The sequence below is a fragment of the Strix aluco genome, chromosome Z (genome assembly GCF_031877795.1).
Source record: "Strix aluco isolate bStrAlu1 chromosome Z, bStrAlu1.hap1, whole genome shotgun sequence".
Lineage (NCBI taxonomy): Eukaryota > Metazoa > Chordata > Aves > Strigiformes > Strigidae > Strix > Strix aluco.
The window spans coordinates 4,158,787-4,176,672 of NC_133971.1; the positions used below are offsets into that span (position 1 = coordinate 4,158,787).

A 17,886-nucleotide genomic window follows, 5' to 3' on the forward strand; every position below is an offset into this window, starting at 1 on the left:
GGAATAGATACGCCCCGTGACTTACCACCAAGAATGACTTGCAGGGTGTTGCAGTTCTTGGTGAAGGACATATAAGACTGTAACAAAATTTGGGCAACCAGAGCAAAACTGTAGCTAGAGACTTGCTGTTTAATACTGGTGCTAATCCAGACAAACTTCTCCCTCTAACTTTTGGCTACTAAGGAGAAGAAATAAAAACCACATATTCCAGATATAGCGTGTATTGTGCTGCAAAGCAGAGAGTAAACTGACTTTGCCCTGATAAAATTGCCTGTGAAGTACTCTGCGAATAGATATAAGTATATCCAGACAGTAGGTAAAATGGTAAAAATGGAACTGTTACTACAGAAATTAAGAAAATAGTTTCAATAGTTTTTAAAAATATTTTTTAAATTACAAAATTAACTCTTTCAGCAATGTTTGTATTTTTCAGTGATGACTAGTGAGACTGAGAGCCGCAAGAGCAACCAAGACTGGAGCTCTTTTGTGCTGTTCTAATGTAGAAAAAGAAGATTCCAGCCCTTGAAGGGTTTGGTTTGTACATGGAAGAAATACAAAACATAATGATGAAAGCAGACAGGCCTGCTGATGATTGGCAAAACCTTCAGATTTGAATTTGTACCCATGTTTTAGTTCAGATAACTCAACAGAAATTGGGATTAGGAAAATAAGTTAAAAGATAGAGGCAATACTGGTATCTACTCAGGCTCAGAGGGCAGATTTCACAGATCTCATGACAGAGGTGAAGGAGACATTGTGCAAAGTCCTCCCCAGTGGGTGACACTCAATCTGACATGGGCTGACACACAAGCAGGCAGGATCACGTGCTGGAAGCTACCAAGCAGAGAGACCTCCACCACAGCCCCGAATGTTGCAGTAACAAGAGAGTCCGTGCTGGCTAATTCCTGTCTCAAGTCAGGCTGGAGGTGGAGCTAAGACATTTATCTTCATGTGAATTCACTGGCTAAAACCTTTGGAAAAGTCAGAAACCAGCAGCAGCAGCTGACATTGAGCACAAGGTGCAGCCACGCACTTCTGATTTACAGGGGATTTGGGAACCTCTTGAGCCCTTCTGTGGCCAGTGAAGAGACTACCTTGCTTCAGAACATACCTTCAGGCTGACAAAATATTTCAGATTATGCTGTGTGAACCAGTTTCCAAGGAGCCTAGACCTCAGCTGTGACATACACTGGTACTCCTTGTGCTATGTACTTTGCAAATTTTCCTTGGAAAGGCAGGTCACACATGCAGCTAGCAAGATGGACTTTAGCTGTAAGAACAATGGCAGGCCAAAAATAAAGGTTGGTCCTGAAAGAAATAAAGAACATACTTCAGCAATTACATTTTTCATCATGTAATAAATTATTCTCTTTTTTCTGTTTGGGAGACACAAACATTAGCATGTTTCAGGATCCCTGCCCAGATGTAGTAACATGTGTAGTTTTGCTCCTTACGCACTGGACACGTAGATTTCCCAGGACACTTCTCCTCCCCTTCCCACCTCTACTTAAGCCAATCAGCTCTATGGCAAACACGGCCCTTGGGGTGCACTTCAGCTTCTTGGCAAAGGGAAGTGAGCCCCAGCGTGCAGCTCCCCGACTGGGGAGCGATGCCAGCAGGTCCATCTGCTCGAGTGCCCTACCTGATCTCAACCGTTATGCTATGGCCATCTCTCACAAAACCAGGCCACAGGCTACGTAGAGGGTTTCAGTGCTAAATTAACACCTTGAAATAAGTCCCAAAGCGTTTGTGTAATGTATCCTTCACATCATACCCTGAACTAAAACCTTGCTGTGTGTTTCAGTGGTTAAGCAAAATGATTCCTCTATATTTAGAGCAAAATTATGTCTGCCCCTAGAAAGGGGAGAGGACAAAAAAAAAGAAAAAAATTAAGGGATAACTGTAATTTGATGGCCAGTGCTGTAATACACAGGGCACAGCCAACACTCTGGCCAGACAGAGAAGAGACATGTGGGAGGCACAAGGTCAGGCTGCCTCCATTGCCTGACACAGCAGATTATGTGTCCAGCTCTCAATGTACTCCCTCTAGGTCCTTGAAGACTTACCAGTACTATCAGCTGCCAACCACAAAATTAAAATCCGTGATTTCCTCCCTCTGAAGATGTTACAAGGCTGGTTTAAATAATTTTTTGATGGATTTAGACTCTTGAAGCTTGTAAGATTTTTAAATGGCAAATTAAGGGGTATTTCATTTGCATGTAGATGTTTCAATATTTAAAATGCTGTCCGGTAACTCTGAAAAAGTTTTCTTTCTGCTCATAAAGTCAAGAAATTATTTTTTAAAAAGTAAATTAAATATGGAGTTCTATTGCATTTGAATGCCATGAGAGTCATAAATTTTAAAGAAATTCAGGCAACGGCTGCCTAGGAAAACCCCAATCAACAAATCCACCAACCAAGCAAGAAAATCTGAGATGGGCTTTCTAAGAGCATAATGAGAATCAGGTACTGCATCTCCTCACACCCTCTGTCAGAGCGGTCCATAATTTTTTCACACCCTCACACCCTCTTTCAGAGTGGTCCCCTTCTTTTTTTGAAAGGGATTCTTACAAAGGACAGTGGCTCAGGAGAGGATCCTGCCTTAAGTATGAAAACAGTATATTGAAAAGTCATCACCAAACACCACCACACCCCCAAAAAAACCAAACCAAAACAAAACAAGACAAAAAACAAAACAAAACAAAACACAGAGAACCCAAAGACTAGTGTGTATCTAAGTTTCTTGTACATTTGTCCCTGAGTAGAACTTTGTTTCTTTTAAGCCTCTCCAAGCTAAGATAGAAACTTTAAAAAAAGTAATGTAGTCTGTTGGTGCCTTTAACATGATTTGGGATCATTCTGGTTGCTAAAGCAACATAAGCTGAAATTAAAGCTTTCCCTTTTGCATTCCACCCCTTCTAATTTTTCTCCATGCGATGAAGTCATCATAATCGTACCTTTGATCTTGCAGTCATCTGTGACACTAGATTAAGGTATCACAAGTGAACAATTACGACTTCACAGAATGAAAGAAAAAGAAAATTAAGCTTCATGAAGCAGGCTTTTGTTTTTAAAAAAGAAAAAAAAGGAAAAAAAATCTTTCCTGTTCTTACAAAGTAAACGTGCAAGCTGCATTAAAGGAAGATGGAATCATGATTTGGAAAATCATGTTTAAAAACCTTGATAACTCTTTTGAAACTCTTGACTCTTGGGGGAGGGGGGTGAGTGTAAATATTTTAACCACCAACTACAAAATATTTGAACTAAATATAGAGTAACTGTACTTGAAGGCTGTTGTGCTTCTGTACTATTCTCGTCTTTGTTTCCCTTTTTTGCTTGTACAGGCTGTTCCACCACCAAACTTTGAGATGCCAGTTTCTATCCCAGTGTCCAACCACAACAGTTTGGTATACAGTAACCCAGTCAGCTCACTGGGAAACCCCAATCTTTTGCCGCTGGCTCATCCTTCTTTGCAAAGAAATAGCATGTCTCCTGGAGTGACACATCGGCCTCCAAGTGCAGGTAACACAGGTAGGCTCTGTTCAATCCCATCCCTTTAAATGCTTTTTTATCAGCTGCTTGTGTGCCTTAGGTCACTTTAAACTGTAGTCTGAGAAACAAGAAGTCTGTTTTTACCAGTCATAACAGTTTGTCCAAAATTGCTGTGTTGAAAAATCAAAAGAAGAGCCAAAGGGGTTTCTATTCCCAATTTAGAAAAAAAAAAAAAAAAAAAAAAAAAGTTCTAGAAAAAGCTGAATATTGACTAAGATTAAAGGAAATCAATAAAGGATAAAAGGGCAGACAATTTGCTGTTTCATAAAAAGGCAGCTTGTCTGCTTAATTCATGCAAGAACTGACGATACCATAAAGCTTAAGGGGGCCGGGGAGAAAATGTAGCCAACGCAAACAAGTTGAAGCAAGTAAAATAGGACACTCGTTACTTAAATCATCAGTCTAGAGGCTAAATGCAGAATTTATTATTATTTATGCATTCACAAGTTCCTTGATGAGTAAATGTTAGTTGAGCTCTCTACTTGAGTGCCTTGTCTAGCTTTGCTCTGGTGATGATGAGGGCTCACCTCTGGATAGGATAAATAGGGATTAAGTTTGTTCAGTCTGTCTGGCTGAAGCAACATCAAGATCCTTGAGGATACTGGGTTTAAAGAGCCATTTGAGGTCCCCAAGTGCAAAGAGAAGTTTTAAAAATCTTTAGAGTGAATGTCTATGAAAGGCTGAGAAAATTAAAATAAAAAGCTATGTAAATATGTATTATAGCTTCTGAGTTATATTCTCATCCAGAAGCTTTCAGTCTCTTCCTCCCAATCCTATGTGGAAGCCTTTGCTTTTCTGACTAGTGCTGAACTAAAGACAGCTTTCAACTGAAGGACTATGATACAAAACTTACAAATATAATTGATTTTTCATATGTTGTGAAAGTATAAAACATCGTGTACTACATATTTTTGTTTGTCCTTGAAAGACAAATATCCTGTATGGGTAACATTAAACATTACAATTTTATGACTGTGGGTCTGATCCAATGCCTGTTGAAGTCAGAGGAGAACTGTGGTGGGTACTGGAGCAGCCCATCTGAAGTCAGAGAAACTGTTTTGAATGTTTGCCTGTTATAAATTATTGTCCTCATTTGTAGTATTTCATTTCAACCCCCTAGGTGGCCTGATGGGTGGGGACCTCACAACCGGTGCAGGCACCAGTGCAGGTAAAGAGAAAAGAATTTATTTTTATAAGTGAACAAAGGACTTCCTTCAAAGGCTGAGTCCTAAAATAGCTCCGTATTGGAGGTGGGATATTAGAAAGTGATCGGCATCGGGTTTTTTCCTCCAGCTGAGGGAAGGGTAGTTGATACTTGTGCTTCTCTTATTAGTAGGAAGAGGCTTGTTTTCAGCAATGCCAAAAATCTTGCACCTCAACAAATTCCACAGGCACAAATGTGTGTTTTCCTTCACATTAGCCTTTCCGGGTCCATTGCATAGCCCTGTTCAGGCAAAACTCCTACTGAGGCCAGTGTCAGAAACCCCAATCCTTTTTAAGTCACAGGAAGTTTTTCCACTGACTTTAGTGGAATTGGGGTTTTGTTTTACGAATTTAAGCTCGAGCAAAGATTTCAATATTGAGTTGCTCATTAGACTTCAATCTACTGAGTACAGATTTGATTTCAAGCCCCTGCTCTAAGACCATTGTAGTCAGCAAAATCTGTTAGCATTTACTTAAATAATCAGTAATTAACTTAAGCTTAGTTTTATGTATTTGCTTAAGTGCTTTGGTACACAACAGGGAAAGGATTTTCAAAATACCCATGCAGAGAAAAAGATTAGCCCCTTTAGTCCTGCTCCCATAGAACTAATGAGAACTGTACTCGCTAAGGTCTGTGTTATCAAAGCAATGTTGTCAGAGTAGTCCCCTTTGCTCAGTAAACTCAGTGGTTTGTTAGCAATGTCAGCAATGTTGCATTATTACAAATACGGATTACAAAAGACAATGGCAAGATTACTGTTTCAGTTTGAGAAGTAAACACATATGTTCGAAGAAAATAAGCTGAGTGGTAAAACATGGAGCACATCCAATTTTACTGGGTTAACTGCTCTCAGAAAGAACTGTATGGAAAAATAGTTGGAAGATCCATTTTGTGCACTATAAACCAAGGCTGATATACATGCCAATTCTGACGTTGTCTCGTAAAATTACTTATAAAGAAATTCTGGATGTAGTGATCTTTCCTTTCTTGGCTCTTCTCAGCCTGTGTTAGACCACCCCCCCCTTTTATCTTCATGCATAGATGAGTCACAGATGTTTGTGTGATGCATTTGTAGTAAAATTGAAACTGCACAGCATTGTATCAGAAAGGCACTTCAAACGCATGCTGAAGCTTTGAGGGGTCATTTTGTATTAATTTAGGAGTAGGGAAGGCAGACCACGGGAACTTAGCTATTAGTCTCCTTTGTTCTCAAAAAAAGAAAGCATGATAGAAAATTATAGTTTTGTTAATTATCTCTTGTAAGCCTGCGAAACACAGCTAAAGAAAGATTCATTCTGGCGATGTTAGCATTTCATCTTTTAACCTCGTGCATAGTAGAAACTTCAGGAACGGCAACGGAGAGACGCGGATGGGAAATTGATTGCCCTATTAAGGGGCTCCCTCTTCTGGCTTTTTAGGAAATTTCATTGCCTCGTTACTGGTTTCCCGGTTCCTTTAAAAATACGCTGGAAAGCAATTAGTAAAGAAGGCAATGTTTTCTTTTAAAAGGGGTGCATAGTAAAATAAAAGTTCGTCTACACACGAATTTGGCTTAATAATCCTTGTGCTTAATAAAATCTGTATGTCAATACGCCAGTTGAAAATTTATATTCTTTCTAAATACATTTTTTTTTCTTGGAAATATGTTAAAAGCATATATAAGCATAGGAAGAGGAACAGCTTGATTATTTACACACAAATTAAGAATCTGTATTTCCTGCACGCAGTGTTATGCATTAAGCTCTCAAGCGATGTAACTTTGGAGTAGGCAATTGATTTGAGGAGCATATATATGAGGGACATTGCTAGGAATGCATCATAAATATTTAATCGTATGAATAGTCTTTGTTCTTTATCTGGCAATAATAGCTTTAAACACCATTAAAGAAGTGTTTTCTAAATCTCTTAAATGCAGAGCAGTAGGAAGAATTTGATACAGGGCTGAAGGAAGATTAAAAGGTCACTATAAGGTTGAATCTTCTGTCTTGGTTGCATCATTCCACAATGGCACTATTTTGGACAGTCCTCTTTCTTTAGGGTGCAGAAGAATAAACATCAAAAGTTCTCTTTGTCCATCATTCTTCACAAGAAACAGAGACCTCTGTGTTTCCTTCTATTTGGCATCTTAGAAGCTGGTAGCATGATCATGTGGTTTAATCTGTTGGGGTTCATGTTTCTGGCCAAATTAGAACATTATGAATTTGCATTTTTCTGCAGTGTCCAAAAATAGCATATATTCAAAATAACATGCTTCGAGAAGAAGAGTCTAAAGAGTTTCATTTCTGCCATTATAAAATGAAACTACTTTTAATTACTAACACCAGGCCTCAGTTTCTGCATGGCTTTAACAAATTACATTATAACAAATTGCATTATAACTGCAATATCAGAAATGGAAAAAGATTAGTTAAGCCTGTGTTTTGAGAAGTATGTTATTTTGTTGGTCTTCATTATTTCAAGCAATAACCCTGAAATCATCCACAATTTACCTTGGGAGTCAACCCAAAACATAAATAGAACTTTAAAAAGCTGACTACTTCTTTATTATCCTACACAACTAAATACCATCAGTGGTATTTTTAAGTTAAACCAAGGTTATCTCAGGTTTGTTAAAGTAAATTTGTTCTTAGCCAAACACTGAATAGTTTCTATCATGTGATAGTAGCAACTGCCAACAAAATTGGAGTGAACTTCACATTTAGTATAGTTGCTAAATTAGAAATACAGCAATGTCTTTGGCACTATTTTCTCAAACTAGAGGCTTTTGATTGAAAGAGAGAACAGGAACTTTTTGGACCCAAATTGGTATGCTCTGAAACCATTCTAGCTTACCCTATAACTAATACGAAGACTAAGTGACATTACCTGTTTATATAACAGACTGTGTGAAGATCCTTTTATTTTTAGGGAGCATAGTCTTTAACAAAACAGCTTAACAGTATCTTCACCAGAAATAAATAGTATCTATGAATTTTTAGTACAGTAAGTTATCTGAACTCAAGTTTTATTCAGTGGCTCAACATATATGTTGAAAGCCTGATAAAAGATTAAAACTTTAAAAATATTTTAATAGTTTTAAAATGACAATATAACAGTATTGGGGGACATGTATCTTTACATCTGTACTTTAAACTTGGTTTTCAAACTGAGTTATACTTTGAGTTATTTTTTCTTTTTTTTATATGGTTTTCAGATTATGACATTTTGTATTTTATAATTAAGTTTTCTTTTGACTGGAATAAGCCCATCTAAAAAAAATATAATTTGTTTATATTTTAAACCACTTTAAATAACAAAATCAAAGGAAAAATTCAATCTCACATTTTAAATCCAGGATGGGTATAATAAAAAATACAGTTGCTCTAATTGTTTATTCACTTTCTGTAATTTGTTTGTTTTGATATTTGATTTCTGTACTGCCTCTATCTTGACATTAACATTAAACTAAAGGAGCAAGTTATTCAAAAGTACTTGGGACTCTGCAGATGCTGTCAGAGGGACTAATTGCTTGTTCTTGTTAAATCAGCCATCCTCAATCTACCTTTAAACCTGTTCTTTAAAATCATTAGAAACTGAAAAGATCAGTAGTGCATTTTGAAAAATTCATCCCATGTCTTTTTAATAACTGAATCCCGTATTTACCTATAAATCAGCAGCTAGTCATTTCCTACTGGAAATTAACCACAAGCTAGCAGTCGCCTTCTCATCTTCTGAGGGCTGAGGTCCCGGATCTGCCAGCCAGTATCATAATTTGCTAGTGCTTTCCTGCTCCTTTTTCTTTTCTTGGTCATGTACTGACTGTGGGTGAATGTATTTTATATTCTACTAGTATTTCAAGCCACATGGGAGTATATGTAATAGTAGAGGTTTTTAATTTATAAGCCCTCAGGGTAGAGGCAATCTGGATTGTATCTTCTCAAAAAAAAAGAGTTATTTACTAAAAAGAAGCAATCTGCCTAAATAAGCCTACAAGCAGTACCAAAAATAAGCAAGGATTTCAAAGGCACCTGGTTGCATTAGTGTCTTTTGAAATGATAAATATAAATAAGCAAATACTAAAAGTAAAAAATAAAGAATTAAAAGGCTACATAAATATTCTCCACTGTGCCCTGAAATGATGCTTGGCATAGTCAAGAGAAGATAATTCTTAGGCTACAAGTGTAGAATATGTTAAATAAACAAGTGAGCTTGGAACAATGATTCCCAAACCACAGTTTATGGGCAACCTGTTAGAACTGGGTTTGCCAGGGAGAGCATGGTAAGTCATTGCCCTTCCCTTATTACTTGATGAGTGCAGTCGCCCACAGACCTCTGATCCAAAGATTGGGCAAGATGTGGTACAAAAGTATAGTAAACAATAATTCCTGTCCAATGAAGTTTACAGTCCAAAAGAAAGAACGGGCAGTCATTCATAACAGAGTTCGTGATGCAACAGTGCCAAATCCAAACAATAAGAATTCATAAATTGGCAGGTTGGCTTAAAACCATGGAGGGGGATAAGAAATTAAAAACATAACAGCTTTCCTTTTCTTTTCTCTTTTTCCACCCATGTTATGCCATTAAGTGTTCCTTTTCCAAGCTTTCCTCCATGTAAGGAGGGTATATACTTTTTTTTTTTCAAATGTTTTAAGGGAAATACCTACAGGTAGGAGATTTGTGATAAAACAGGAGAAACACTAGAACTTGTTTGGCAGCTCTCATGCATAGTGTGAAGGAAATAGTCTATCTAACAGTACCTGAATTTCATACCTATGTAGGCAGTCATCACAGGCCTTTTCAAAATTAAGTCCTCTTTCTGCCCTCAGCAACCCATCTGTTTTATACAGCTTATTCAGACTCTTTTCATACAGGTAAAAATCACATCAGTGAAACTTTGAGAATAAGTTTGAAAGGATAGATGCTGCTGTCCATGTAAAAATCAAGTCTTGCAATGGGTGACATAAGCAAAGGTTGGATGCATGTATTTTCAGCTAACTCACATGACCTCTTACCTTAATGAAAATCTCTGAAAATTTGGCCTTTATTAGGTTTCCATCAGTTGTGTAAGTGTTGACTTAGTAATTTATTTAGTTATTCTCTGTGTCATCCTCTCTCTAATCAACAGTGGCTCAATATTTGTATTTATAAAAAGACAGCTTGAAAGGGAGAAAGCCCTAAGTTCACATGTAATGAACAATTAAGTGAGTCATACAAACTGTGGTTCTTTGTAAGTGGGATTTTAAAGACAGGCATGATTGACTTCTTTTCCTTTATGACAAGCAGTTTCAAATGTTCCTCAAGAACAATTTGGATTTTTTGGATAAAATACTTTTCCTAGTGAAGTCGGGGGGAATTTTATGCTTTACTTCAGTGAGACAGGGATTTCACTGTTTTTTTTGTCTGCACATTCTTGCTCATTAAGACATGACACTGTCTTCTGTTGCACACTGCAATCCATATTCTTGTTCAAATTCAGAAAATAGAAGAAGGCATTGCAAATTAGCAAACATCTGGATTTCATGCCTATCCTGAGTCCTGAAAGAGATGGTTGATCTGGAATGCAGCAATGACTTTGCTCTGAGAAAGAAAGCAAAAAATTATTTTAACCTCTTGAAGCTGGGACTGCAGCTACCTGTGGAAGCTCCTGGCAGTATTAAGTTAATGCAAATCCTGCCCTTTAACTTTTAATATGATTCCCCAGTTAAGATATTCAATCTATAAGTTCCCTGTTTTCCAAATTTCTTGCAAGCTGATTCTTCCTTTGATAACAGTTCGAACAGTCTCCCAGAAGTAAAAGCCAGAAGAGACAGGGATTGGTTAGTTACTGATCTTTTCTTTGCATCTGCTTAAATTTCAGAACAAATCTAAGTAGTATTATCTATGTGCAAAACACTTTTCTCTTGTGTGTATCTCTGTTCTAATAACGTTGGTAAGTTAAAAATATAAATATATATCATTTGTGTTTAGTATATGTAGTCGTGAACATATACTTTCCTGACATTGAATTTTAAGTTATGCATTCTTCATTTTTCAGTAATTGCGCATTTAACAAAATCAACATTTTCACTTTAGCTATATGTTTATGAAAAAAAAAAATGTTAGCAGTTATTTCCAAAATTTTTTGCGGGAGGCAAGAAAGTACATTTTCAAATAACGTGTTATGTCTATCATTGGAATTACTTCTTGTCTTGTAATATTTTTCATTAAAAAAACATTTTTCCCCAAAATGATAATTGATTTCAAGCACCCAAAAAAAGGAAATTATTTGTCATCAGCAAATAATTTGTTAAAAGCAGATGATTTGTCAAAGGTTCTCACTCAGGCAGTGAGGAGAATTGATAAGTCCTCTACTCTTCCCAGGCTTATATCTCCTACATACCTTCAGAAAAGATTGTATTTTTCAGTAGTATAGTTTTCTCTGTGACCTAAGTCATGTTTTTTCCTTTCTTCTGACTCTACAGAAGCTCATATAAAAAAAGAAAAAATACTATTCGTTTTTTGCATAAACAGGACTAGAATGGAGCACATTTTCAGCTAGCATACAAGAGGAAGGAAGATACGTGCTCCAAATATACATTATTTAATTGCTGTACTGGAATACGAATTAACTTATAATCGTAAGAGGTCCACTAAGTCCTGAAAACATATTTTGGAGAGGGGACTGTCTCTGGACCAGACATGGTTTGTACATCCTGCACATGTTAAGAGATCAGGTGTATGCCAGTTACCGGAAAAGCTGTTATGCAATCCAAATTTCAGCTGAGCACCACTGAAAACCACCCTTGATTTTTGGTGTTGATTTCTCCGACTAAACTAAACCTTATTGTGGAAGATCACCGCATTCCTAGTGCAGAGCGTGGACTAACCTCTGCAAAAGTGAACGGTGAGTGAGGAGGGAGCGCTATGCGAGGTCGGGGACATTGCACCGTGCCTGCTCCTCGTGGTAGCAGCTGCAATGCCAGTGGCGGGGTAGCTCTTTTGCCACGGTAAGACACTTTTAAATAACTCTCTGAACCCTGGCGCTTGCTTTGAACTACAGACATGTAATATTTATAAAGCACATAGCTAAAGACTGCCGTGTAATTTTCCTAAGTGATTTTTCTCAATAATTACAACTTAGTTACTGTGATGATTAGGTGAAGCTTCAAGCCAAACAAGATAACTTGAAATATATGGGTTCTGAGATGAGCATGGCTATTGATAAATAACCATGTTAGAACAAAATAGTGTTGTGGAAGTGGAAATAAATTAATCAATACAATCAGAACTAAAGATATAGGAAGGATAGTGTTTCTGCATTAAATCTATGTGCTCTGAGATTCCTGAAATGAGGTACCATTGAAGAATTATGAAAATAAATAGTAAGATGCTATGATCAGACAATATAAGAATATAAGCATACTGACAAGAGTAACTGTACCGCAAAATTAAAAAACCACAAACAGGACCTGGACTTGGATCTTCTATTGCTCTGTTCCTTTGCTGAGCAAAAAACGGGGGGAATAAGGATGATCATCCCTGAAGAAGGAAGAGCACTCCCCCTTCTCTCAGTGTATAATTTGCAACAGACCCTCACTGCCTATGTGACATATCCCTGTTCCAAAGGTTGCAAAGGAGGGAGTCCAGAGGTGTGCTGAAATATCTGCCTGCAGCTTGGGAAACCTAATTGCAATCAGAAACGTTTTGAAGTGTTGCTCACAGTTCCTTATGTGGGTAGCCACAGGCTAATTCTGTAGACAGTCAGGTGCCACCTTTACATTTATCTTATCAAGGTGTGAACTCCTAGGCTAAAGTGGTAGAATACTTAGTGCAAGAACTACTTTAGAAATATCTAAATACAGATCTTATTATAGCAACAAAATATAACCGTGGTGTTGCTGATCAGGTTAGTTTGCCATGTACTTAGTTACGCACTTGACTCAGCAGTAAGGTATTTGCATGAAGTGTAATGATCTGTGATACACAGGTCAGGTTTCTGTTCTCATGGTCTTTCATTCTACATCTAAATAAACTCATCTATTTCTCCATTTGGCTGAAAAAGCATCTCAGATTTCTAGCCGCCTTGATTCATGGTTTCTCCTTAGATTTCCAGAAACGTGTTTTGCAATGTGTTCTGCATTGTCAAGTGGCCAAAGAGCCACTTCTTTACTTTCAGCTTCTGCCTGAGAAGCATCATCTCTGTCCTGAAGGAAATCTGAGCCCAGTTGCTGCAATATGGGATACACATGCCCTTTTTCAGCAATAGTTATGTGCACCTGCAAATACTCCACGTAGAGTAGATCATAAGGATGTTCCGAATCTTATATGGCACTAGCCCAAGGGTTAGAAATAATTTTGACTGCTTCATCATGTAAACAGTTCAATAAGGTAGCTGGCGGTACTCGAATTAAAGATTCCAGGAGGAAGAATTGGATTTTAATTCTTTCATGATGAGGAACATGCTGCCAGGACACCCTGGAGGCAGCTGAGGGCTGGGAAGAGCAGAGGTTCCTGGGGGTGGCAGGGCAGGGTTTTGCAGCCAGATCCCATCCCACTGCCCCAGCCACCCACTGCCAGCCGCAGCGGGGCCATCCCACAGCCCCAGAGGGACAGCGAGGGGGCAGCCAGGGACAGAGCCATCCCCGGGCATCAGGCACCTCCATGGGGATGGGGATGGGCCAGGATGTCAGCCCGTGGGTGGGGGTCTGGATCAGGCCCGGTGAGGGGAACTATAGGACTGGTTAGAAGACTGTTAATGACACTAAAGACAAGACTGTGCAGTAGGGCCCATACTGTCTGAGTATGTGAGATCTGAGCCTAAGTGCTTGAACCAGCCCAGGGACATAGCAGAGCTGAAAAACATGGGCCACAAAACAGAGAAGTCACTTTCTTCATAATATGCTACACATATAAGTAGATCGTACACACAGTTTTCCCTGGGAAATTTGATGAGACCATTTACCTCTGCTGCAGTGGAAGCAGTGGAGATTTGCCTGGTTTCCAAAATGGGATCTCACTAACACCCGGAATCGTGAAACGGGATGCACAGTGTAACCTCTTGCTTTGGGCAGTCCCTGTGCAGGTGGCCCTCCATGTGCCCCTCAATTGTCTACAGTATTAGCAGTATTTTAGTGATTCCCAAATACTGGGTTTTTTCCCAGCACAGGACAACTGTAGTACCATTAGAGACCTTTACACAGCTTCAGACCTAAAGAGCAAGGATTTCCCATTAACAGAGAGAGACCTGGATATCAACTTAGTCTTATATTGTTGTGTGAATCTCTACCTTTTCATTTATATTATTTCTAAATGGTTGGTTTCTAAAACTATAACAAAGAGTTGTTGAGATAGTTTCTCCTCATTCTCTTCCCATTTTTACAAATGTCTATGTGTTCACAGCAATTTCATCCAATTTCAGCCCAAAATGCAGCTGACATTTCACAAGATACTTGAGAATTCTTTCACACAAAATCAGTAGGTTTTATGTACCACATCTGTCTGAGTTGGCAACCAGTAATTCAGTAAAGGTCCATTAGTGCATTGTTGTGGGACTAATGGGCAGCTACTTTAACATAAAGATTTTCTTTTTTTGGGTGAGCATATCTGCAGATTGGTTTCCTTCTACCACTTGCAGTTAGCAGAGGTCACGTACTGTGAAATGACTAGCATGCAACACGTGAGTAAGAACCTTCAATTATCTTGAAGGTATTTTTAAAATTACGTTTAGGTGAACACCAACCAGTACAGCTTCCTGTCATTAGTGCTTTATTGTCGGTATCTATTTTGTTTGGGTAGTAAAACATAGCCTGTTCCAACACTGTGTATGCATTAAAAAAAAAAAAAATTACACATAAGATAGAAAAGGAACCCTTTCACTGACTTTTAATTACTATTAGGAACAATTACCATTCCTTCAGAAAGTGGGGAAAATGAAGTGAGTGAAGAGTGAAAAACTGGGTGTAAATTTAACAAAATTTCTATTACTGTATGCCATCTTTTCTATATACATATATTTTGAAGTGGAGGTAAATTGTAGCATCGTTGGTTCTCATGTTTATATAGATTCATTCTAAATTTAACATTCTTTTTGAGAGGCTTGGTGGTCAGTCATGATGTCATATATATGGGATGTGCATTTAACATAACCCAGTAAGAAGCAGGAATCCTCCATGAAATGAAATGTACATATTCTTCTTGGAAGAATTATGATAATTTCCAAAAGGAAGAGCATGCATTTGTTGGAAACTTGAAATGACCGTTAATATTTATTGAAACTTCTTTGAGAATTTGAAAGTTCTTTTCCTATTAAAATTAATGGGAGGTAGATATCCTAAGTTCCTAAAGATCTTGTAAATTCTCAACCCATATGGTCAGTGAAAAGCATTAGAGTAAATGACAGAGAGGTCAAAGAAAGGACATATAAATTATGTGTCTTGTTCTTCATTCTTCTAGGACTACCATAGAGGTTTTCTCGTTCAGTATGTTTTTGTATCTTTGAAATCACAAGTTAACAAGAAACAAGCAGGAACATGACAGGTTTAAAACTTCAAGAGATCACACTACAAACATTTTCCAATTTTTCAAGACTTAAAAACTTTTTATCATGACAATGCTGTTCAAGAATGCTGAGAGATAGGGAAATAAGTTATTCTTTCCTCATTTGTTTTACCTTAACGTGTGGAAAGTTTCCTGGCATAAATGCTCAGTACAGAATTATTGTCCTAACTCTGAGAATATAAGGAATTGCAGCCACTTTGCAACCACTGTAACACCAATGACCAAAACTGCATATAAGGTACAGGTGTTACTAATGGAGGGTGAAAGAAGAGATGTAAACTTTGCTCTCTGTTCTGTCCTAAATAAACTTGCGCCCTACTAGTACCCTTAAATTCTTAAAACATGGAAGTGACTATTTAAGATATTAAGTACGTGAATTTGTAACATAGTTCAAATTGTAGTTTTCCGTGAGTAACTGAAATTTTTTTTAATAGTTCTTCTTGACTGACTAACTACTGGTGCACAAAAATAGCTTTTCTGGATGTTTTTTAAAAGTGATATTGCAGGGATTAATCATGCGGTCTGCACTTGGACAGAATTCCTTCTAAAGTCAATGGCGCTTGTGCCTAAATGCAGAATGTGGGAGCATGCCCAAGAAGAGCATTCAATGCTCAGAAAGCATTCGTCTTTATATTCTGCCATTAGTCCAAATACAAAGTCTGGAACTGCATTTCATGACACATGCCACTCCACTAGTTCTGTCTAGAAACAAGCTCTTTTCTGTGTAAAATATTTTTACCCTTCAAGTCAGTATAACAAACAACATGAGGAAAAATAATTTTCTTCGAAAACTTCTTGAATTGAAAATGCTGTAAATTTACAAATTCTGACATATGCCCTTTAAAACTTGTGCATCTACTGTTTTTATTTTCATTATACATTACAAGTTATATCCGTAATGTTTAAAAATGTTCTATTCCAGCAAAAATATGGCTTTTAACCAAATAAAAATGTAAAGCCAACTTGCTCTAAAATCCATCTGTTTTTCATTTTCTTATAATCTATAATCAGGAAATCCATTCATACATGACATATAATTTTTGCGCTTTCAAGTGGATAGTGGAATGCGATGTTCTGCATACAGTCACATCTAAATTGATAATTGTCCAGGCAGAGTGTAATTTTAAAGTATAGGATGAAGGAAGGTTTAATTTGTATATTAGAAGTCTTATACATTTTTTTGCCTCTGAATATAAATGAGGCCATTCTCTTCGGTGGATTTATCTGAAGGTGGGACAGCTGCCTCAGAGCAGGCCACAGCTTTCTGAGTAAAGAGGATACGGTCTAAGAGCTGGTTTAAATGCAGACTTTTCTTAACTGTAAACCGCATGCATGCATTCATCATTGATTTTCAAATGATGGGTTTCTGTATCATTGGTTTAAGGTCCACAGTCTTACATTCCTGAATCCACATTATACCAAAAGAATAACAATTTGGTGGCTGGAAAGAGGAATGGTTATTATATGGCTCCAAAATGCTAGCTGGCATAATATGCCATGAACAGCAGAAATCTACTGGTAAAGAGAAGATTGCAGTAGTTCTTAAAAATAATTTGATGTTCTAAAAATATAAATGTAAGAAATGTTATCACTCTTCAAAATATCTTACATCAGTGGGTAAATAATATAAATGTCTGATGAAAGTTTTTTAAGAGTAAAGTTTTATACAGATGCATTCCTTCTCTTGATTTTTAATAGTATATTACATTAAGTAAATCTTACGTAGAAAATGGGAGTTCTTTCTTACAAGGGTTTCTATTCTCCAAAAATCACAACTATAGAAACAAACATATAGATTACAGTTCATGCTGTTTTGTTAAATATCTTAGGTTGTACATTGTAGAACCAAAAAAAAAAAAAGATACACTGCTTCTTCAAACAGCTTCATTTTCACTCTCTGAACAAATGCTTGTCATGCAGCAGATTTCACAAGGCAGTTTTACTTCCTGTTGGTAAAATAGCGCCTGCATGAAACCAGCATCAGAGAAACTCTACTTTTGCTTCAGTTTCTTCTGTTGATCACTTCTCCACATCATTAGTTTTTCAGCAGTCAGTTTGTAAAAGATCAACTTTTAAAAGGCACTGTAGTTTCTAGAAAAAATATCGTGGTGTATTCAAAATGCCACTTCTGACTTCTCCGCCTCTATTAACACATAGCATTAATTAAAGCATAATATGTAGCAAAGCCGTGTTGAGAGCAATTGTTCATTTTTTTAAAAGCCTGCTGACACAAAATAGAAAATTCTTGACAGTGTTGTGCTATTTTAGCTCAATAAGTGTAAAATACACTTTTATTCATTAACTCATTTTATCTTACTAACTGTAAGATATTATTAAGGAAATAAACAACAAGATTAACTATGAAAAATATTTTAATACAAAATCTCTGAGTGATCTGAATTCTTATAAACTTCCATCTTAATTCCTTTTTGCAAAGGCTTGGGAGATCATGATAATAAAAAGCACAAGAATAAACAAGCCAGGCCAGACCAGTGGCTAAAGGTACCTCGCGAATATGGAAGTCAAGCACTTTGTGATACTTTTCCTGTGTACTAAAGCCTAATGTTCACAGTTTAGGGTCTTCCAGGGCCTGGAGTGGTGTTTTTATATTTAAT

At 37.3% G+C, this 17,886-nt stretch overlaps 1 protein-coding gene across 14 annotated transcripts in view; it reads left to right on the forward strand.

Moving 5' to 3' along the window:
• Window positions 1-17,886, forward strand: part of MEF2C (myocyte enhancer factor 2C) — a 140,674-nt gene that overhangs the window by 106,098 nt on the left and 16,690 nt on the right. For 10 of the 14 annotated variants that reach the window (XM_074811876.1, XM_074811889.1, XM_074811875.1 and 7 more), the window contains 2 exons: window positions 3,345-3,531; window positions 4,673-4,720. In XM_074811876.1, the coding sequence (XP_074667977.1) occupies window positions 3,345-3,531; window positions 4,673-4,720 (235 nt within the window). The remainder of the gene's footprint in view (window positions 1-3,344; window positions 3,532-4,672; window positions 4,721-17,886) is intronic. The other 4 variants (XM_074811880.1, XM_074811890.1, XM_074811887.1 and 1 more) reach the window with 2 other exon arrangements.